Here is a 21,452-nt window from a genome sequence, read left to right as displayed (position 1 = left end):
AGCCCTAAATTTGATGCTAGAAGCAGTGCTGATTGAATTCCCTTGATCACTGCATTGTTCTGCACAGATTCAGTTGTTGTTTATGTGCTTTTTCTTATTTCTGGCTGCTTGTGCTCATTCCAATGAAGAATTTAATATTTTTTCTTTTTTTCCCCCCTCAGTTCTCCCTAACTTAGTCCCTTGCACTTAAAGGGGTACCTTTACAAGAACATGAAGCAGGATGGTCAAGATAGCACTAATAGTACAGAATATTGTGCCAGTAATAGGTTAAAGGAAAATACAATTGATGTAGTAGTTCTAGAATCACCAGATGTGGTAGTGATAGTTGTCCTCAGGAGACATCTGTAAAATGAAAGAAGCACCTCATCTCTGTAATGTTTGATTCCTCTGTCAGAAGGGTTACCTGCAGAAACTGGTAATAATGTGGATCTTTTGGGTTGAAAATCTGATGGTTACAGACACAGCCAAGACAATAGTCTCATGTCATATGTTACTATGGTCCTTGGCTTGCGGGTGCAAAGTGGGAATCCAAACTCTCCATAACTCATTTTTCTACTCCGCTGCTTAGACATTCCACTGCTTACTATAGCCAGATCTTTTGCAGGGAGATCCTGGCTCTGTTGAAGCAAATTCATATTTAGCAAATGAATACAATGGAGTCAGGATTTCACTTTCTGCCTTCAAGACTGGCTTCCTCTCTATTATCTGATGGAGAAAGAGTAGGGTTTTTTTGTGGGGTGACTTTTGGATAGCAGTAGTATACATAAATTAATGTGAACTGGTTTCCAGTTGCCTTCAAAATAGTTTTATGATGGGAAAAAAATGCAATATGAGACTTATCTGTGATTATCTCAAGTGTACAGTTTGCTCTGGCATAGTCTTGAGTTAATGAGTTGGATTTCTCTTTTTAAAATGAGCTATATGGAAATGTCTCTGTTTTCAGATTCTTTTTGATACTCCTGTGGGTTTTATGGGAGGAGAGAGAGAAAGAGGAAAGTTATTTTTTAATTTTAATAATTCCCAGGCCAGTGGGCACCTGAAGAAAACACCTGACCTATTGTGTCCTGAGATTAGACTGGCCTTAACTCAGTCCCCCCAAAGTCTTTGTGTTGCCTTATGAACTCTTGCTATCTCTGGCCTACATCTAATTCAGCCAGTTTTTCTGAAGTGGCTGACAACTGTGGGAAAAAATGCAGAAGCCAGTAGGAGTCCCTCTTCTTTTGTTTATTGACCTCAAAATATCAGTATATGATGTCTTCCTCAACCAGGGAGAAGATATTTCTGAATCTTGGTCCCTGATTCAGCCCAGACAGCTAAAAAAAAGTGAGAAGGAAACATAGATAAGAGAATGCAAAATATATGTTTTTTACATTTTCACCACAAAATAAATTACTGAAGTATTTCCTTAAGAGTAAGATGGTAGTACAATACAAAGAAAGGCTATTTGCCCATTTAAAATGTGAGCAAGTTTTTTGATGTGGATTTTTTTTGGTGGTTTCTTTTCGTAATGTCCAAATAGTTATCTGAAACTTGCATTTACATTTGTTTCTTATTGATGTCCATTAATTTTTTTTGTCTTTATGTCATTGTAATCTGTAAATATATATATTTGGACTATGGACCTGTCAGTTTAACTAGGAAAGAGACTGGAGCTTCAGCAGTAATATTAACAAACTTCAACTTTTAACATTTCTGATTTACGTTGTTTCATTACCATGTGACACGTGAGGTCAGGGAACATATGAATTTTACACTCCAGATGAAAGACCTGGTTTTTGGTAAGTCTTTAAAATAGAACTTTTTCTCTATCACAAGGAAGATAAAAGAAACAATTAGGCATGTCACATCTCTTCATCTACCTACTTGTGCTAGTGTTACAAGAAACCTCCCAAGCTTTATGGAGGACATGCTTTAACTTTTTCCACAATCAAAGGTGCCTCACACATAAAATGCATAATCATGCTATTGAATCTTATTATTCCATCTCTGAACTTTCACGCCATGCAGTCTCCTACATCCCAGTACAGCTGCCTAAAAAAGCAATAAATGAGAGAGCCAATAAACTAATCTCAAGAATGTCCTTTCCTGCAAGCCGTTCCTTACGCAGTTTTGTCTTACACTTACTCCAATCTAGCTGTAGGCTTATGCTAAAAGAAGGAGTCCTGCTGCCCCCACCTTTCTCTAGGGTGTTTTTTCATGGCTTTCTCTTCACTGGACCTCACCTGGTGCAGTTGGAGCATGTCTCAATGCAGAACTTGGATCTGACAGACAACTAACAAGCCAAAGACAAAGTCCTTATAGTTATCAACCATACCCACTTGTGTTAATTTTTTATCAGCCACACTTATCATGGCTGGACAGTCTCCACAGCAAGGTTGTGTTTTTCTGTATCAGTTCACAAAGAGCCACCGATGTCACCCAAATCCTCAGTGTTTTCTAACGCCAACTGTATTTGCAAGGTTGTGCGTACTTTAATTTTTCAAGGCACTTTCTTATATGTTATTCAAAAATACCATTCTGTTCATGGCCATGGAAACAGGAGGTTAAAATGGACCTGAGTGAAATCCATGACTTGTGCTACTGCCATAGGAGACAATCTATTCCGTATTTAATAAACCATGGTCATGTCCTTTACCATATGCAGGACTGTGAAAAAAATGTGGTATAGATGGGAACTGGGAAGCCTGGGAGAATGATTTCCTTTTAAAAAAATAAATATTATTGTTTTGTCAGTTTCCAATTTTTAGGGCCAAAGACTAAATTACCAAGTCTTCATAAAACACCCACTGCTGCCCTTATTGCTTCCTGGAAGGAATTCTTGGTAATAGTGTTGGCTCTTGTGAACATATACTAGCAGACATAGCAACAGTCTTATCCATGTTATGTTTTCATTTGGTTTTTGTTGAGCTGTGTCAGGTTTTCTCAACATCTCTCAGAAATTCAATCAAAAGAAAATGAAAGAGTGGTTGGGCAATGTTATTGTACCATTAACATAGTACCACTCTTGCCTTCACAAGACCAGGAAGGATTTCAGTCACCAGGCTAGATCTCTACAAGGTATTTCTGTGCACCAGTGCTGCGTGCTTAATGAATGGTCTTTAAGCTTTCTTACTGATCTTCATATTCTTTGAGGAAGGCATATGAAAAAATCAGCACTGGTTATCTGTCTAGGAGAGCCCATATGACATCAATGATATGGTTTCTCTAGTAAGATCCAAAAGAACCACCTGAGCAACTTCATCTGTCTTCACTGTCTCTTCATTTCCTTGGAAGACTGTCAATCCCAGGAGTTTCTACTTAATGCCATTTGTTTGAAGTAAGTTGGTTCTCACCAGTGTAGGGATCAACAAATTGTCTAGGTTGGAAAAGACTTTTAAGATCATTGCGTCCAACTGTTCATCCAGCACTGCCAAGCCCACCACTAAACCATGTTTCCAAGTGCCATATCTACACATCTTTTAAATACTTTCCGGCCTGGTGACCCAAACACCTCCCTAGGCAGTCTGTTCCTGTGCTTGACGATGCTTTCCATGAAGAAATTTTACTAATGTTCCATCAAAACCTCCTCTGGTACAACTTGAAGCCATTTCCTCTCATTCTGTTGCTTGTTACTTGGGAGAAGAGCTCAACACCCACCTGGCTACACCCTTCTTTCAGGTAGTTTTAGAGAGTGATAGGGCCGTCCCTCAGCACCCTTTTTGTGCTCCAGATCCTTCACCAGCTTCCATATCCTTCTCTGGACACACTCCACCACCTCACCTGTAGTTCTTCTTGTGGGGGACCCAAACTGAACAGGAGATACAGCCTCACCAGTGCTGAGTACCAGAGATGATCCTTGCACAGATTTTGATTCTACCATCCTTGTATGGATACTGATTCTAGTATGAATTTCATTGCTATTTTCAGTGTAAAAGTACAACATATTCTTTGTAAACTTTTAAGTCTGATATATTTTTTCCCTTGTTTGAAATTTACTCTGCTTTGTATTGACTGTTCATCAGTCACTCTGCTTGGAAGAAGTAATTTTCAGCTGGTTTTAACCTCCTTTATGCTTTAGTATGTGCACGTATGTACCTCAAGTAAAAATCAGGTAGGGTGGTTTGTTATGGATTATGACTGCAGAAGGTATATATTTCTATATTTATCTGTTTATAGCTTTCACATTAAGACATTCTGTCTCTCTGGACTGAACTCACCCAGAGACAACTACTCACCATCACTGCAGGTATAAAATGACATGTAGATGTGGCGCTTAGCAACAAAGTTTAGTGGTGAACTTGGCAGTTCTTGATTAATGGTTGGACCTTTAACGATCTTAAAAGTATTGTCCAACCTAAATAATTCTCTGACATTAAAATACTCATTTTGAATTTGGCTTTTCATCATTATGCAGAACAAAATTTATCACATCATCTGTCAATAGTGAATTTTTTTCTTTAACCAGGCTTGTTAAGGAACTAATACAGTGTAATGCTGACTCCATGTCAATCCTTCTGTAATAATAAAACTATATCATTTAATCTATTTGACAATTTCAGCCAAATTTTTCAGGAAAGTAGTTATTAAACCTCAAAGATATATTAAGTCCTTAAAGCAATAAGAAAATCAGGAAAAAGAGCATACTCAAGTTCTCTTTGAGGAGAGGCCTGAACAAGAGTTCAACTATATTACTAGAATATAGCAGATAAAATTATTGTAAATAATATATATTATTGTATTATAATGAGAATCCACATGAGGGTTGAAGAGAGATAGGCTCTTTCTGTTTGGTTCTTAAAGCTTGGGGACTTCTCAAATTCCCTGATGGTGCAGGTCTTATAAATTCCTAAGTAGTTACATCAGGTATTTATTTTTACATTGGAATACTGCTGCAATTTTCTTCCTGGAACCTTGACTTTCAGGAGCTTCCAGAAGCTATTTGGAGCTTCACCTCATGAGTATGATCAGTGACTGCTTTCCAGGTTATGGTTTACATTTTCAGAAGGGTTATGTTTATACTTAACAAAATGGACATAAGTCTCTTCTCTGGCCCTAGAGTCAAGTGACAAGACATGGCTTGTGTTTTTAACATCAACTCCTTACTCTGATACTGAGTGACCTGGTTCATTCTGCTTTTGGGGAATGGTCCCTGGCCTGAGCCTCCCCTGCAGTTTGCCTAGGTCCTGTCTAGGGTTCTCATCAGCATGATAAGGGCCAATGCAGCATCCAGGAATATGTTCACAACTGAGCATTCCTGTCCTGGCCTTCTTTATGCTAGCAATGCTGCAGCAGGAACACAGATACTGCAGCTAGGTATATTCTGTACCACTGGGAGGCAAACATGGGGGAGAGAGGATTGATTGTGTCCTAATCAGTCACCTGGACCAGGACATGGGCTGGCTTGGATTGCATCAGGAGCCTGCTAGGCCATCATCCCTTCAGCAAACTGCCCATGCCAATATGGAATAAAATTCTTTGAAAATCAAATACCAAAGGTGTAAGGAGAGAAGACAAAACACTCTCACAATGTATAGTATGTCACATGTATAGTATTCTCAATCATGTTGATAATTCCTTTAAGTATACATGATACAATCATTAATACTAACACTATTGCAAACAACATGGTAACTCTCTGGACTAGAATATTTTTTAACTATAGGCTAGTTCATTTAGTACATGTCCATTTTCCTTTAAATATGATCCTACAATGATGCATCATCTTTATGACTGTAACAGATCTTTATCAAAGTCCTTTTCAGAGAGAAGTAGGATATTGAACGTCTGCCCCTACCAATGTTCTGTTTAGCACAGTTGAAACACAGCCTTGCAAAGGAGCAGCCTGGTATAAACTGCTAATGCAAAGGCCTAGAAAGCCAAGGGGAATAAATGACTTCTTCCATCTTAAAATGCAAGGATCAGAACTGCAGAGTACTTTCTGAGAGAGTTGTGGGACTTCCAAAGTCTGTTCCCTATGTTCCCCCAACAAAACCTATAAAAACCTGTTAAATACTTCATCATGAAAGGTAAAAGAAAAGGCAGTTCTAACACAACAGCAGAGGTTCTGCAGTAAGTCCTCTTCCCTCTCTCTTTGACAAAGGCCTGTTTCCCTGGCAAGTAGCAGATCTGTGTTAACTTCAGCTCTAGTGTGTCTGTTGACACTCTAATTTGTGGCACTGAACAACTGCAGTTTAGTCATACCTAGTAAGGCAGTAGTTTAAAATTCAGACTATAGGAACACATGATGATTATCATTACTCCATTTCTCACTCTTTCTTTGTACTTGTCAGTCTGAAGATCTGGTATATGATGTCTGTTAGAAAAAAACAGGTAGAAACCCTGCACCTCTTTGCAGTACAGATGAAATGACTATCATATATTTTGTTGTTTGTGTTTGACTTAGTTATTCCTGGGATCTTTGCAAGTATTGCAGCAGCTTGTGCTTAGCTAAATCTTTCCAGTAGTTCACCATTTCCTTGCATATTGTGTGTTGGTAGCTGAGCCTACTTAACATTTGTATTGCCATGTGTTGTGTGTAGTTGAGCCATATCAAAGTTGGAAATGAAAAGCACTTTATAAATACCCTCTTGTTCCTCTTTATGCATATACACTCCTTTCCAAAGGTATTTATGAATGATTACCTGGCTTTCAGAATACTCCTTTATAAGAGACAGAAGTAGAGAAAATATGCAGAAAGCTATTATCTGTTAATTTGGGGGTGGGAGGGTGGGGCATGGTGTTGGGGTGATCCCCTCTGGTTGTGATAAATGATAAGAGACAATTTGTACAGTCAGGACCTGGCTATGTAATGTGCATCTTGCCTGGTAGGATGCTTATGTTGGGTATCAGAGTATGTACTATGATAACAAACAATGTACTGAGGAGTTTTTTCCTTCTAGTTAATGTAGTTTTAAAAGTATAAAGGAGTCAGAGTCAATATTTTTGTGTGTAGCAGAACGTCCCTTTGGAATGTACTTTCAACATTTAATTTTTTCCTATTTAATGGCCATATTTTAGTTGAGCATTTTTAACACCTATGTGCAATTAGTTTCTGACATTTTGTCTAACGTGCTGTTGAGAAGCAGATATAAATCCTGGAAGAAGGGAAAAATGCTGCTTTCATTAAAATGGCTGTAAGCTTTATCATTCTTTCAAGTAGCCAAGGTGATGGTGTTCTTGTAGAGTGTTTCTCACACATTTGCCACTTGTTGCTTATTTACAATGCTAAAGATGCTTCATTATTTTCCTCCACTTTTTCTGTGCCTTATTCAGATCTCTAACAGTTTCTATAATATTGTGTCCTAAATTTTACATGGTTTTCCCAAGGGGAAATGGTGACCATAACACAGGTGACCCTCCTCCTCTTGATGGCTCCTAGTACTACCTCCCATGTTGCGTTTTCTTTCATAACTATTCTGCTGTTACCAGACAAAGTTCGATTCATTTATCACCCCCATATCAGTTTTCTGATGTGTTGTCCAGTAATTTATGACTGTTTGGAGCTTTGGTACTAATTACAGTGCCCAGTGACCCCTGTGACCCTCCTCCCCATGCACGCTCTGCCACCTTGGCCCTTGGGCCAGTTTGTTGAAGCCACAAATTGCAGTGCATATGTCCATAACAAGGCATTCAGGCTGAGAAGCAAGAGCTCTCTTTGACCCACTAATAGGGACTATCTACAGTTTAGGCAACGAGAAGTTGATTGTGCAGATAAACAGATGCTGAGGGTACGATTCGTACGTTGTGTCTGACTATGTAGGTAGTGAGGTGTTGCAGATACTGTGATGAGCAAGAGAGAATAGTGCAGGCAGGTATACAGCAGCTTGAGGAGAATATGGTAAATGAAACACTGACTAAGTAGCTTTAATTCCAACTCAGTGGAATTTCCCCCAGGTTACCACATTTCACAGGGTGGGAACTTCATCCTGCTGGTGTAAATACCAATTGAATTATACTGCCAAACTGAGCAGGGCTGGTGCCCTGGGCAGTTACTGCTGCTGATATTTGTGAAGGCATGTCAGCAACGTGCTTTCTTTGTTCAGTGCTTTTGGTGGTACTAAAAATATTAATTATGAAGATATGTATTTTCCCTCTCACCTTTTCATCTCCTGAGAGTTATATTTAAGATAAAATATTTTGAGCACTGGAGGAAGGTCCAGAATGAGCAGGATGGGACAAGAGAGTTGTTTCCTTTCTGATGACTTTAATAGTGTGAACTTGTTAATTTTTAAAATTATAATTGATTTTATATTTATTTGCTGTAGCATAGATATTTGGTATACAATTACAATGTGAGTTATATAAAAATATAGAGTGCATGTAACAGCATGTAGAAGCTTATAAAATAAAAGTTGAAAATAAATCTGCAATTAGTTTTTGAGCTTCAGTCATTTGTTGCTGAAAAAAGAAGGACTGTAACTTCCCAAAAATACATTCCTTCCTTGATGCAATGTAGAAGGATCCAACATTGTACTTCCTCCTTAGAATTTCTGGGGAAATGCATTTTGCTGCCAACGTAACATGCTTTAACAGGTCTCCCGCTGGTCAGACCTTGTGTCCTGCTGTGACAGCCATGACCATGTGTGCAACTGATTGTTAGTGGGCGATATAAATCTGATTGGAACATGCCTGTTAATTGGTTTGAGAGCTCAATATAGACAATGCTGTCTTGTAGCAGATTGTGTGGATAGCCCTAGTCATAGGGTTAATTCTGCTTGACAGCACATCAGCAGCATCTTGAGTAATTACCCAACTTAAGTTTTCCCACAGTTGAATTGAGACCTTCAAAGGCTTCTACATTTACAAGTATTATTAACCAATATCTGAAACATGATGTTCCCACAAGGGCTAATTTTTTCTTCCTTTTATTAAATATACAGGTTATAGGGTTCATTTGCTAAGAGCTAAGCCCTTAGAAGAAAACACTACTTGTTAGGGAGAGAAAAATCTGCAGTGCACGACCAAAGCTAATGGTGCATAATGCACACATCATTGTCTTTTTGCAAAGACTTTAAAACAAGTTAAAATTTGGGTCTGGCTCTCTTCCTCTCTCCCACCCCCTACTTTCCACTTTTAAGAAAATCAAACCACTTACTCCTATGTGCAGAATGAGTAAATTGAAGACACACACAAACAAAAACCTCCTAGGATGTTGCACAATTAAGTACAGATCATTGGATACAATACATATGACATTAATGAAATGGTATCTGCTTCAAAAATAGATTGGAAACATCCATGAATGAGTTAAATCCTCCTAATGACTTTTCAAAAATGAAAATGAATGGAAACTATTTAATTCATACAAACAACTGTATGCTATGATTCACAGTATATAATTTAATCCTAATTCAAATTTATATTTTATTTTCTTCAGTTAGTGATCTGCCTTTCAAAATATCTTCTTTGTAACTACAGCATATAAAACAGTAAAATATTAAAGATAATAGTCATTATTTGGGTTCAAATGCCTTTGAATGCATTAAATGTTAATGTACACAGTTAGACAGTCTGGTTAAAGATGGTATTTGCTGGAGGGATCAGTCTGACAAATGGCTTTTATGGCATAAAGCAGCTCTTGTAACTTACGATCTTTTTATTTTCTTTTTCAGGTCAGAAACAAAGTTTGACTCCAATTCAGGTATGTTTACATTTACAGTGTTTTACTGAATGTACACTATTCAGGTTAATCTCAAAAGAGTAGTTTATCAGTTCAAGTTCAGCTTAGTTTTAAACAAACTGGGGTAGGTCAGCCTTAAAAAGGATCTTCATTTCTCACCCTCTGAAAACAGCATTGTTACTGTGAAACATTTGCTTTCATTCCTTTCATTAGTTCCGGTCTCTTTACATTTTCCCAAAAGATGATAGAGAAGATGTATCTTACAACAGGCTTTAATTGATCCAGAAAAATTGTAATACAAATAAATGATAATACAGACTAAATCACATGGAGGATTGAAGTTTGAAAATGATCACTGCAATAGAGCAAATGTTTTTCTTCCTGGTGGACAAAAACATTTCGTGGGAATTTGAAGTCAGTGCAGCCTCTCTGTCAGGAAACAGATGATTTGTCATCAAATCTTCATGACAGATGCAGGTACACAATGCATGCCAGACCAGTCTGTAGAGCTCAACTGAGGAGGATTACCAAAAGGCAGTCTCTCCCAAGATGTCTTTTTAAAGAATTGTAATGTGTTGTAGGAACTTGGAGGGAAGTGAAGGTCAGTCTAACAGGTTAATGTATATCTAACAAGACAAAAAACACAGGACAGCAAACAGGGGAGCAGCTGGAGGCAAAACCAGACTGTTACTTATTCAGCTCACTATTCCTAGGTGTTCCTTAAAGTTAAACAGTAATAAATTAAAAATAGGCTATTGTCCTGAAGCTAGGTGAAATGTCCATTGCTTGAAAAGGTAATTCAAAATACATTTTTTGTTAAGATGGAAAAGTCTGTTCTAAACAGGAAACCTGATATTATTATGGAAATTTTGGTTTTAGACTAATGTTATCTTCTATATAGTTTGCTTAATGCAGTGATTATAACTGCTTATAATGTTATGAATTTTACAATGTCTATTAATGAGGTTGTTTGTGGAATAGTAAGTTTCCTTTTATCGCAGTTCCTTTATTCCAATGGGCTTGAAATATGAGGCATTACGTTGCTTTTTCTTTCTACATTGGATTTTATCTTTGGAACTATATGGAAGTGAAATCTACAGCAGGAAGCATTTAAATAGCCAGTGCCTACATCTTGTACACTTGTGTCATCTTGCTCCTATTATGATTTTAGTCTGTGTGTTTGGGGTTACTTGCTTTAAATATTTCTTGAATAAACTCTATGCTAAGATTGATTTTTGGATCTTGACAAAACAGACGGATTGCACAAGGGACAGCTTCACACATTTTCTGCCACTACCCCCTTTATTTTAGTGCAGTCACCAAAACTAGAGTGTGGAACAGAATGTCACATGTCTGCTTTTCTACTAAAGGAAAAATGCTCTCTGCAGAGCTTCAATTTGCTTGGTGGCTTAAGCTACAAGTAGTTTTCTGCCTCTCTTTTGACGCAGTTCTCCTGTTAAGATACACTGTTCTGCCTGCCACTCCCTTGGCAGCAAAGGCAGGGGCATGGCTTTTCCGAAGCTAGTGGTAAAAGTTTGCCACTATTGCAGCTGTGGTGTGGGCCTGCTCAGCACATGTCACCAGTGTGACATGCGCTTTTCTGCCCTGGGCTCCTGGTCCCATTTTAATCTTTGCCCCAAACCCTGTACTTGGAACAGAGAACTACTAAGGTTTAACACCTCGGTCTCATCAGTGCTGTGTCTCTTGGCACAGGTTTCAAGGGTATCTTGGTTGTAAAGATACCCTTAACAACCCAGGGTAGATGTTAAAACCAAGCAACACCAAGGCTCAAAATCCCCTTATTATTGTGAGAGGTACAGCTGCCTTCTCTTCACAGGAAGAGCACTCAATTTTTCCACCAAGAAGCTGATCCTGACAGTCAGATGGCACAAGGACTCTAAGTTTCTCTTTTGTTCCCAATATGTAAGAGCAGAGGAGAAGTGAAGATACTGGCAACATCTGGTTTTGTTTCCCTACCAAAGAATTTGCTATAACTTTCCCAAAGCAGACAATAATCCCAGACCTCCTGCTGAGTGAATGCACCCTGTACTCAAGGTGCATGGGCGATGGCATCCTTGTAAAAAAACCCCTTCTTTTGTGTGTGGGGCTGCAGTGTCCTGTGTAGCACCATGTTCTGCATTACACAGGCCTTTGAAAAGTGTTGGTGTAGTGTTGGTTTAAAAAGGGCTGCTAGCATCTGAGTCTGTATTTATGCAACCTCAAGATTCTTGGAGACACCTTAAGGTATTTTCACATCCCTCATTTCTTTTTGAATTCCCTAGACTGTCATTTCTAAGTAAAGTAATGATCCCACAAACTGGAACAAACATGCTTTGTTCCCATTTATCTTATGTTACTCAAAACATTTCAAGTGTTGAACATGAGAATGAGGTAATTTTATTATAGAATACATTTTTTTCCTTAGGGAGTTGTTCCACAACTATTGCTTGCTCTAAATTAACCCCAGTGTTAATTCCAGTTAACTTGCAAGTCGAGATATGCCCTTAATAAACATTTATCAATGCTTATTGTACTTGTCTTTCCTAGAAATATTTGTGAAGCATTGAAAAATTAAAAGAAGTATTTCTGAAGCAAGTACAAAGTCAGAAATACAGCATTTAAAGTACCCAGTAGGCTCACTGCAAATGTAACCCTGAAAATGTTGTTCAACACTGAAATATTAGACAAACATTGTCAAAAGAAGATTAATTGGAACTTGAGCATTAACTTAAAAGAAGGCTGCAAAATTCCTACGGTGATGATCAGGATTTATCATGCAAATAACTATAACATCTGTAGGGGACACACATTCTTCATATCATGACTAACAGCTCCATCTGAGAAACTTCTTTTTCTCTGCTGACTCTTTATAAGTCTACAGCTGGCAGGATTTCTGTCTCAGAGACCATGGGGTTAGCTTCACGCTGTTACAAGATCTTATAAATGAAACAGTTTTGCTTTCCTGTCATAATATGATGAATTCTACTGGTACCGAAAATAGATTTTTTCTAACAAAGTACTTGAAAGCAAAAACGGTTGTAGGAAAAATATTTCTTTTTCCTCACTATTTGTTAGAGAACAATGTAAACCACCAAAAATCCCACAGGTGAAACAATTTTGTTCTTATTATCAGTATTTTAGTGTTTAAAATGCTTATTGTGCTATGTGCTTGGTTAGAAGATTTCAGAATTTAAGAATATAAGAATTATATTGGAATAATTAATGAAATGAATTTGATAAATGATAAATAGATTTTTGCTTTTTTACAATTTAGAGTAAATAGGTCTTCAGGGTGCTGTTCCCTAACAGGATAAAACTGTAGGTCTCAAAAGCTGTTGCTGAACACTTTAAATCCCACCTTAGTAATATCAAAAAGAATCTAAGAAAACTACCTCAGCGTGCCCCCTAGTCACCAGGGAATGGTAATGGTGAATTTCCTACTGCCCACTGGGAGGGCTGGAGTTTTCCTGGGGCATCTCTTGTACTATTTGCTGCATCCTGCATCCACTGTGGAGGTGAGATGTGATATTCAAGTTAGAGTGTTCACAGTGAAATCATGGGCAAAAAAATTCCATTTTGTTCTGTGATAAAAGGAAAGGACAAATTCATGGACAATATGCAAGGACTCCAGTGGAGCCTTTCTTGTGTAGCTGTCACTCAGACCATGGAATGTAGAAAGTCAGAGAGCACAGGGTGCAAGAGGGACAGTCAGGGAAGCACCATGCTGTTAAGACATATCTGTGCACTGAAGAAAAAGGGTGCCCAAGGACACACGGTGCCTTCAGCTGTGTCCATCATCTGCTGTGCCAGCTTCACACTTCTCTCAAAAAAGAGACGTATCTCCAAGACCTGTTCTTCTGTCTCCCTGCTTCTACATATCAAATGAAATGTAAAGATAATGTATGTGGTTTATGACACTGTTTGTGTCAATAAACAAAAAAAAATTTGGAAACATTCCAATTAGTATCAGAAATTAAGATATAATAGCTGCCCATGCACCTAGAGGCTGTCCTGAGGGACAGCTACACATGAGCTTTTGTTGGATTCCTACTGCCCCAGCAGTCAAATACAAAGCAAGTCAAGGAGCCCCCAACAGTTCCTGGAATTTCTTTTGCCTGCCTTGTCTGGACTCACAGTGTCAGCCAGGGACTCTGAAGGTCATTTCTTCTCTCAGCACATTACATTTTCCACCAGAATGAGTGTATCCCCATGTCTTCAGCACTGCACAGTGCTGCCACCTCTATATCCCCATCAAGGTTCCCATCCTTTCCTTTTTTGTGTTTACTGGCATCTTCCCTTTAATGTGGCCACTACAATGTACAAACTTGCAAGGCTACATGATTCAGCACAGGTGCTAGAGAACAGATGAACAAAATTATAAGGCTGGAGGTGATCAGATGTTTTCCTCTCACAAATTCCTCTTGGCTACATTTCCAGATGTTCTGCAACGGGCTTTCCAAACTCTCTGTATCAGCCCTGATTTCCCTTAGCCTGTCATCAGTCCCCTTGTATGAAAATCATCAGTACAACTATTAAGAGTATAAGGAATCCTCTGCCCAAGTAAGAGAGAAATGGATACAAAAAGGCATTTTGAAAGTGAGTAATTTTCACTGACCTTTACTACCAGGGAAACACAAAAGAAATGTAACTTGCCTAAAACCTTAGGCTGACAAAGCAGCAAGGTACTTAATAAAAACATGCATTGATCTAACTCATCAAATATTTAAATACAGATTAAGAAATAAGTTCCTAAATTTTATTGATGTCAGCTTCTCCACCCAGGTTGTGTTAGAGCTGTTCTTAATTTCTTCTTAGGAAGGCTAAGTAGTTTCAGAAGCAGGGAGAAGTGATATTTGGTGTTCTTAACAAAATCATGCTGGCAAGTTCAACAGTCATCCTATAATCAGAGCATTTGATTTAAAAGTATTAAAAGATCTCTTGCAGCAAAGTGGCAAAATAAACTGTGATACTGAAGAACAGGGATGCTCCAGAGCTTTTTGGATGAGGTAAATGACCTCTTCAGGTTCTCTTTCAACTAAGAGGAATGATTTCCTTCTCTCTGGCCACCACCAGCTTAGATTCTTGAAAATGTGCATGAGCTGGCACAGAGAGATCGTGGGAGACAGTTACTGCAAAACCAGGAACAGCAGCTCAGATTATCTTGTCATTACTTGTCAGTGCTACTTTGTTCTTGGCATTAACAACTATTCACGCAGGGTGTTGTGGATGCAATGGCTGAGGAGCATGTCCAGTTGTATTTGTTCAGCAGCAAAATGAGCATTTAGTCAGATGCAAACTGAACCATCTGGTGAATGTTTCAGGGCCATGCACTGATGTGGATAATACTCCTGGCTTGGAGTATTAGATGGCTGGGACATCCCAGGGAACTATGTGCTGATGAGTGATAACTGATTATCACTTGTTCCTGAATCACTTGTAAAGCTCAGCATCATTTCAGTTGTGACAATCTGGAGGTGTTTGGCACTGCTGTGACCAGAACTGAGCTCAAAGGAAATCTAGAGATGTGTGAAACCATTGGGACAAGCACCACACTGCCAGCCTCATCAGCCTCTGGAAACGAGGAGGGGGTGAGACAATGGCATTCAGTGGACACCCTGCTGGAACCCCCACACACTATGTGTCAGATGGCTCTTGGGACTTCAACAGCTTATCTACGGGATAAGCTGCAGCCACACACCAGGGAGAGGACCATGAGGGTGTTTTCTGCCTGTGCACCTTGATTAATTTAACAGGACAGGATTCTTATGGTCAATGTGTTCACTCTTGTTCTCACTATTTTCTCACTACCACAAACTGCATTTTCCTGTTTTGGATTTAGGCAATGTTTCATTAAGCACAATATCTTTTGTGGCTGCATGTTGTCCAAAATAGCCCATCTTCTGTTTTGGTTAGCATGGTTTATGAGGTTGTGAATTTGAATGAGATGCAAGGTATTTTTATTTCTTCCCTCTGGATTTGTTAAAGGAAAAAGAAACTTAACATCTTGTTTGTACAAGATGATGAGAATGATATCGTACGGTATTACTTGAAACTGGAATAAATTTGTTATTGGAAAAAAAAAAAGAGACTGCACAAACTAGCTATGTGATAATTATTAATGACAGAAGATTCAATAAAGATTAAAATATTTAATGTTTTTCTTTCATTGATGTAGTGCTGTAAATTTACGACCATTAAGAAACCATATGAAAGATCTGTCAGCTTTTGCTATTTCACATTTTAGTCTCTTATCAAAACTGATTTCAGTTTTTGTAGTACTAATAGTAAAGGGAAAAATGCAAGCTGCTTTTAATCAAACTGGAATGTTCAGTGATCACCATCACAATCTTTAGTGTTGATCTGAGTATGAAGCAAAAAAGATTAACTTGTCTTTTGTTGACTTAATTTAGTGGCAACCACAGCCTTTAAGATGTAATGGTAGACAAGTTTGTGTCATACCAATGCAACTGCCACTGTACATGTGAGCAGCCATCTGTTTAGAATTAAGTCCTTAGTCAAAACACCAATGAGGTCTAATGCTGCCAGTTTAAGTTAGACACAATTTGCACTGAGTTTTGTATGAGTGAGGGCATCACAATCAGGTCTAATGCCACACAACAATGGATTTGGTTACAAGACCTGAAAGCATTTCTGAAAGGAAAGAATTGTAGCCCTCTGTGATTGGATCAGGAGTCTTACCAACCTTGCTTTCCACTGGGGGTGAGTTACCATGTATTGTTTTGTACATAGTTGTCTTACCCGCTTATTGTTCTTTACAAAGTGGTCCCAACCTTTTCATCAGCCACGGTCCAGATGTCTGAGCAATCTTAGACTGTATACTCCAATCCAAACACTGTACCTATTGAGATCACAGAATCAATATGCACAGTGCTTGATTGTTGTGAATAAAACTGAAGCACCTAATTTAGCAGTAATCTTTTCTTTACTAGCTGTAGCAATGGAGGTGCTTTCATTTTCTGCATAATATCCCTTTTCAGGTTATGTCTGTGTCTGGCTCTCACGCAATCCCTGTGTGTCTGTCGAGAAGCGTTAGCGTTTCATTTGGAGGGGTATTTTACACTAGCTACTACCATGTCGATGGATTGGGATCATCTCAGCTAACTGTGACTATCTACCTTAACATAGCCCTCTGAGCTTCATCTCAAGTCAGTTGGAAGAGGTTAACATCCTCAAATGAGTTCATCCCTTCTGCTGGAGAAGTCTGTTTCAGGGCTCACTGAATCGCCCTTTTGAGTGTCCATCAATTTTAGAGTTAGGCATGTAACTTTGATGGTTAAAGTCACAATAGATTATCACTGGACTGAATGTACCAAAAGTTGGGGATGAGTGGATGGGATCCTCAAGTAATTTTCCATGTCTGATGGATGCTGTGGAGGCTTAGTAGGATAAAAATCATAAATTTGAGAGAACTACACAACTGCTCCCAAGTTCTTCGGCTGGGTGTTAGTAAACCTCTTGTACACAGAGCTTTTGTAGAGTATATTCATGAGAAAGATAAGTTTAGCTTAGTGATTATTTTAGTTCCGTTTCTCTTTGTATGCATTTTCATTTCCCTTTTTAAATGTCACCTTTCCTAAAGAAACCCAAATCTGCTTAATCTCCAGTAATGGTGACCCTAGAGAATTGCTGCATTTTTATAACTTTTTCTTAAATTATGAGTAAGAATTGTTGGATGTGAAAAAGCTGGTAAAGTATGTTTTACAAATTGATTATTCACCAGTGTTCATCTGTTTACAGGCAAGAAAAGAAATATGTAACTCAAAGAGATATGGCCTAAGGACAATAAGAGTGAATAAAAAATGTATCATATTCCATCTAGCTTCACTCAGGGCCCAAATATTAAACTGGTCTTTGGCATGTTTCAGAAAGCATGTGAAATTTTTGAAAAGCTTAGTAGGAAGAGATTTTGGTGATTTTAAGGCACTATTGAGAAACTTTTCGAAAGTCAAAGTCTTTTATTCTGTTAACTGCTCTAACCAAGCTAAGGAATAAACAATAAATGCAGATATTGAAACTGAAGGGTATTTTTGAAAAATTAACATTTAAAACCAAAAGCATTCTGGTTTTGTCTCTTACTTTTCAAGGAGGTGGTCATGAGAACTGAATTTCCGTGTTTATATTCTCATTTTAAAAGTGTTTACCTTAAGATTTATGGATTTTGAAAGTCTCATATACTCACTTCCCTACTATTATCTCCCCTTCAGTCAGTGATTTTTTTTCCCTGTCACGCACACTAGAAGGGATTTAAATGGAGTTCCAGGAATACTGAATCAAAGAGGAGTGGGATTTGAAATGTCAATGCTTAGCACTGATAGAATATCTGGAAACCAATTAAGACATATTTAGGTTGAAGAGTGGCAAAAAATGTTCTTGTGAATAAAAAAATCTGCTGCATAAAGCATTAGGGTTCTTGAAACAACTTTAAAATGCAAGAAAGGAAGATACAGTGTTTCACTGGAATGAAAACACGCCCTGCTTTCAAGTATAGTAAGAAAAACCTGAATGAAAGACTACTGTCAGAACTGTCCTTTAGGTCATGATGGTATTAAGACTGTGGCAAACTGAATTTACATTGGTCATCATTTACACTGTTAACTGGTGGAGAAGAGAATTACAGGAGCACCCTTTTTCAATAATTCTATTTTCTTTATTATCTGCATGTGTGACTCTTCCCTGGCCCCACAATGACAGCATATCTCAGGTGTACCTGTATCTGTATTGTTGTGGCAGTATGATTAAACAAGGCAGCATTTTGTTGCTGAAGCTCAGCACAATGCTGAAATCCTGCAGCCAGCAGCTGCTTTCACTCCTTTGGTTCTAGGCATCACAGTATAGACCATACAAAAAGTAAGCCTCACTCCTAAAAAGCAAAGAAATATACATAGTAGAACTGTAATCTTAAATCCCTTGCTCTAGTTTTTGAAAAAGTAATTCATTTAATGATACATTTATGTTAGTTTTCATGTTCCCCTTGCTTGCTCACATCAGGAACGTCCCTTCCAAAGAATGTGCTCCTGGCCAGGATGTGTAACACACCAGTTAGACTGCCCGGTGGGACATGGCCCTTCCTGGGCTCTGATTTCTGGGAGGGGGGAGAGGGTACCTGGCCACCTTTACTTGACCACCTTCCCACCTCCTGTGAACACTATACACCAGTCCAAGTTTGGGACCTGTGTCATCACTTACCTTTTGGTATGGCACCCAGAGTGGCCAGGCAGCTTGACTGGACTTGGTGGCAGTGAGGACACGGATCTTCATCCAAATGCCCACGGCCTTCAGATGATCAGGACAGAGATGGACCATACAGAGACTCTGTCCATCCCTGCAGCCTCCACCTTCCTTCCCACAGCAAAAATGGTTATTGGGAAACTTCAGAAGCTCAAACTCATGAGATATATCCTGCCACTTTGCCTCTGGGAATGTTTCTTCTTATCCACAAAATGATTGAGCTTTAATGGGTTTCTCATAATTTGTACAAGCACTAACAGTATATTTCTTTCACTCCTCTGCCAATAGTTCCTGTATGTTTTTTAGTTTTCATAAACTGTCTTGTCCAGTGCCAGGGTTAAACCTCACACAGATGGAGATGGACAGTAATACTAAAATGCCTAAGTAATCAAATGTGTTACAGCCTACAGTTCTGCTGTAACATTTGGATGGGACTGTGTTACTTCAAATTTAGCACCATAAAGGTAGTCTCATAAAGAAGCTGAAAGAATAAGGCAGAATGTTCATTGAATTCATGGAGATTAATAGATGTAGGGCATGCAGTGTCATCTTCACTGCAATGCAAAGAATAAGATTATCTAAGCTATGCAGACATTCTACCTTTCATTCAGGCTGTATTTACATAAACTTACCACCCATATCTCATTAGTTCAATGATATGGTTTATTTGTGCAGGTCTGTTTTAGAACTAATGAATAATGGAGAATTACAGTTACAGCAGTGATAGCGAGTATTTAAAACATTCAAAGCAAGAGTGAAGAACGAGTATTTAAAACATTCAAAGCAAGAGTGAAGAACGTCACCCTCTCAGGAAACAAACTGATACTTACTGAAGCTTATGCAAATATTTAAATGATCTGATAAAGATCAGTGAAGAAAAAAAATAACAAAAATAGTTGCATGGAATGAGCACAGGAAAGCAGATCATTAAACACAGGGAAAGTAGAAAGATATGCTAGTACAAAGCTACATATTAAATTATTGCTTGTCCTGCTCACCCAGTTTTCATATTCAGACGGATGCAAGGTCTTTGCTATATGTTCTTACTGTAGAAAGAGGTTAAATGTTCAAACAGAGGATGCTAAGGTTAGTCCCAGAGGGTGGGGTAGCCAGAGCTAGAACTGTGAGATTTTTTTATTTGGGCACTAAACAAGTATATGCAAACTAGGCTGGGGACTTGTGTATCCAGGCAAGTTTGTTTTAAGTTGGTAATCTGAAGGAAAATATTTTGGCTTTTTTCCTATATATTGAACTGGGGCAGGATATGTGCCACTCAGATTTTTTAACATACGTTGATATTGGAAAGGAAACATTTCAAGCAAAGACTTGCACTATATGCTTGCAAAATGAAGAGTGGAAAACAGTTGAGCTGTTTGATTTTTATTCAAATTCTCTAACTTTTCCAGTTTTTACAAAAATTAATTTAAAAATTAAAAATTATTTTTGCAAAATTTAAGATTTTTCAGAAAGTTTTTCGAGACACCTAAAGGCTCTGGTTTAAGGCACTATTATTATAGTAGAAAGAAACTAAAACCAAATTCCTAAACCTGGCATCAACTTAAAACTCAGGCCCCATTTATTTGGATGCTTAACAACTGGCACCCACAGGTTGGTTTCCTAGATTGCACAATCATCCAGCTGTGACAGCCTTTCTTTTGTGTTCTGCTCTGGTACAATGCAATTGAACCCCTCTGTGACCTCTGGGAATGCCAACAATAGAGATGATCAGTCATTGCACAAACAGCTCTCCAAAGGGTGATCACTTTGCTTCGGGCCTTTCTAGAAAGCAATTCAATTTTGCAAGTATTTTAGACTTAATATTTCTCAGGGTGTAGATTAAAAAATGTGTTAAGAATAGCAATGTGAAACAAATACTACACCTAGTGAGAGTAGTGCTGAACACTGAAAAATAAAGGTTGAACACTGGAAATTTTGCTATTGAGGCTTCTTGCTTCTCCTCACTCCACCTCCTCCCTCAAAAATACACCAATGGGATGGTGCCTTGTGCAAATGCAGCACCATCTTGTTTCATGCCAAAAAGCTTCAGTGAGGGTTAAGGTGAGGCTCTGAAGCTGATGTCAGAAAAGGCCTGTACAGGTCATTAAGCTGCCTGCAGGGGAGGGAAGTATAAGGTCTGTTTCAGAACATGGGTCAGAGGTCCTCAGGTCCTCTAGTTCTTGCCCTAAAGCCAGAGGCTGCAAGGCTTGTTTAGGTTTTCAGTGAGCTGCTCTATGGGCTGCTGCTTGTGGCACAGGAACCAAGTCATTTGTCAGCCACTGACAGTGCTGTTGGGTCCGTTCTCTTCCTGCAGCAGTTTGGACAGTATTTTACTTTAGTTTCTTTACAGGAAGGAATCCTATTGAGAACACCTGAAGTGATACAATTTCAGCATGAGCATTTAAAACCATGGGTATACTTCAGTGTCCTGGGGAGCTGGGAAGAGGTTACAGTGCACATAAAAAAATTTTGGTGTGACTGCAAACCAGTCAGGGTACTAGAAACCCTATACATTTCAGTGGGCTTAGAATAGTCCCTTTTAGGCAACTGAAAGCAGATATTTTTTCCTAAGGCTAAGAGTGCCCTGCAGCCAGAATACGTGTTTTTT

The 21,452-nt window shown here is 38.6% G+C and overlaps 1 protein-coding gene across 4 annotated transcripts in view; it reads left to right on the top strand.

The window, feature by feature from the left end:
• Positions 1-21,452, top strand: part of MSRB3 (methionine sulfoxide reductase B3) — an 82,687-nt gene that overhangs the window by 38,637 nt on the left and 22,598 nt on the right. For all 4 annotated transcript variants that reach the window (XM_077178863.1, XM_077178862.1, XM_054631986.2 and 1 more), the window contains one exon: positions 9,591-9,619. In XM_077178863.1, the coding sequence (XP_077034978.1) occupies positions 9,591-9,619 (29 nt within the window). The remainder of the gene's footprint in view (positions 1-9,590; positions 9,620-21,452) is intronic.

Source organism: Agelaius phoeniceus, chromosome 5 (genome assembly GCF_051311805.1).
Source record: "Agelaius phoeniceus isolate bAgePho1 chromosome 5, bAgePho1.hap1, whole genome shotgun sequence".
Taxonomy (NCBI): domain Eukaryota; kingdom Metazoa; phylum Chordata; class Aves; order Passeriformes; family Icteridae; genus Agelaius; species Agelaius phoeniceus.
The sequence above is the reverse complement of the archived record's forward strand: the minus strand, read 5'-3'. Positions and strand labels throughout refer to the sequence as shown.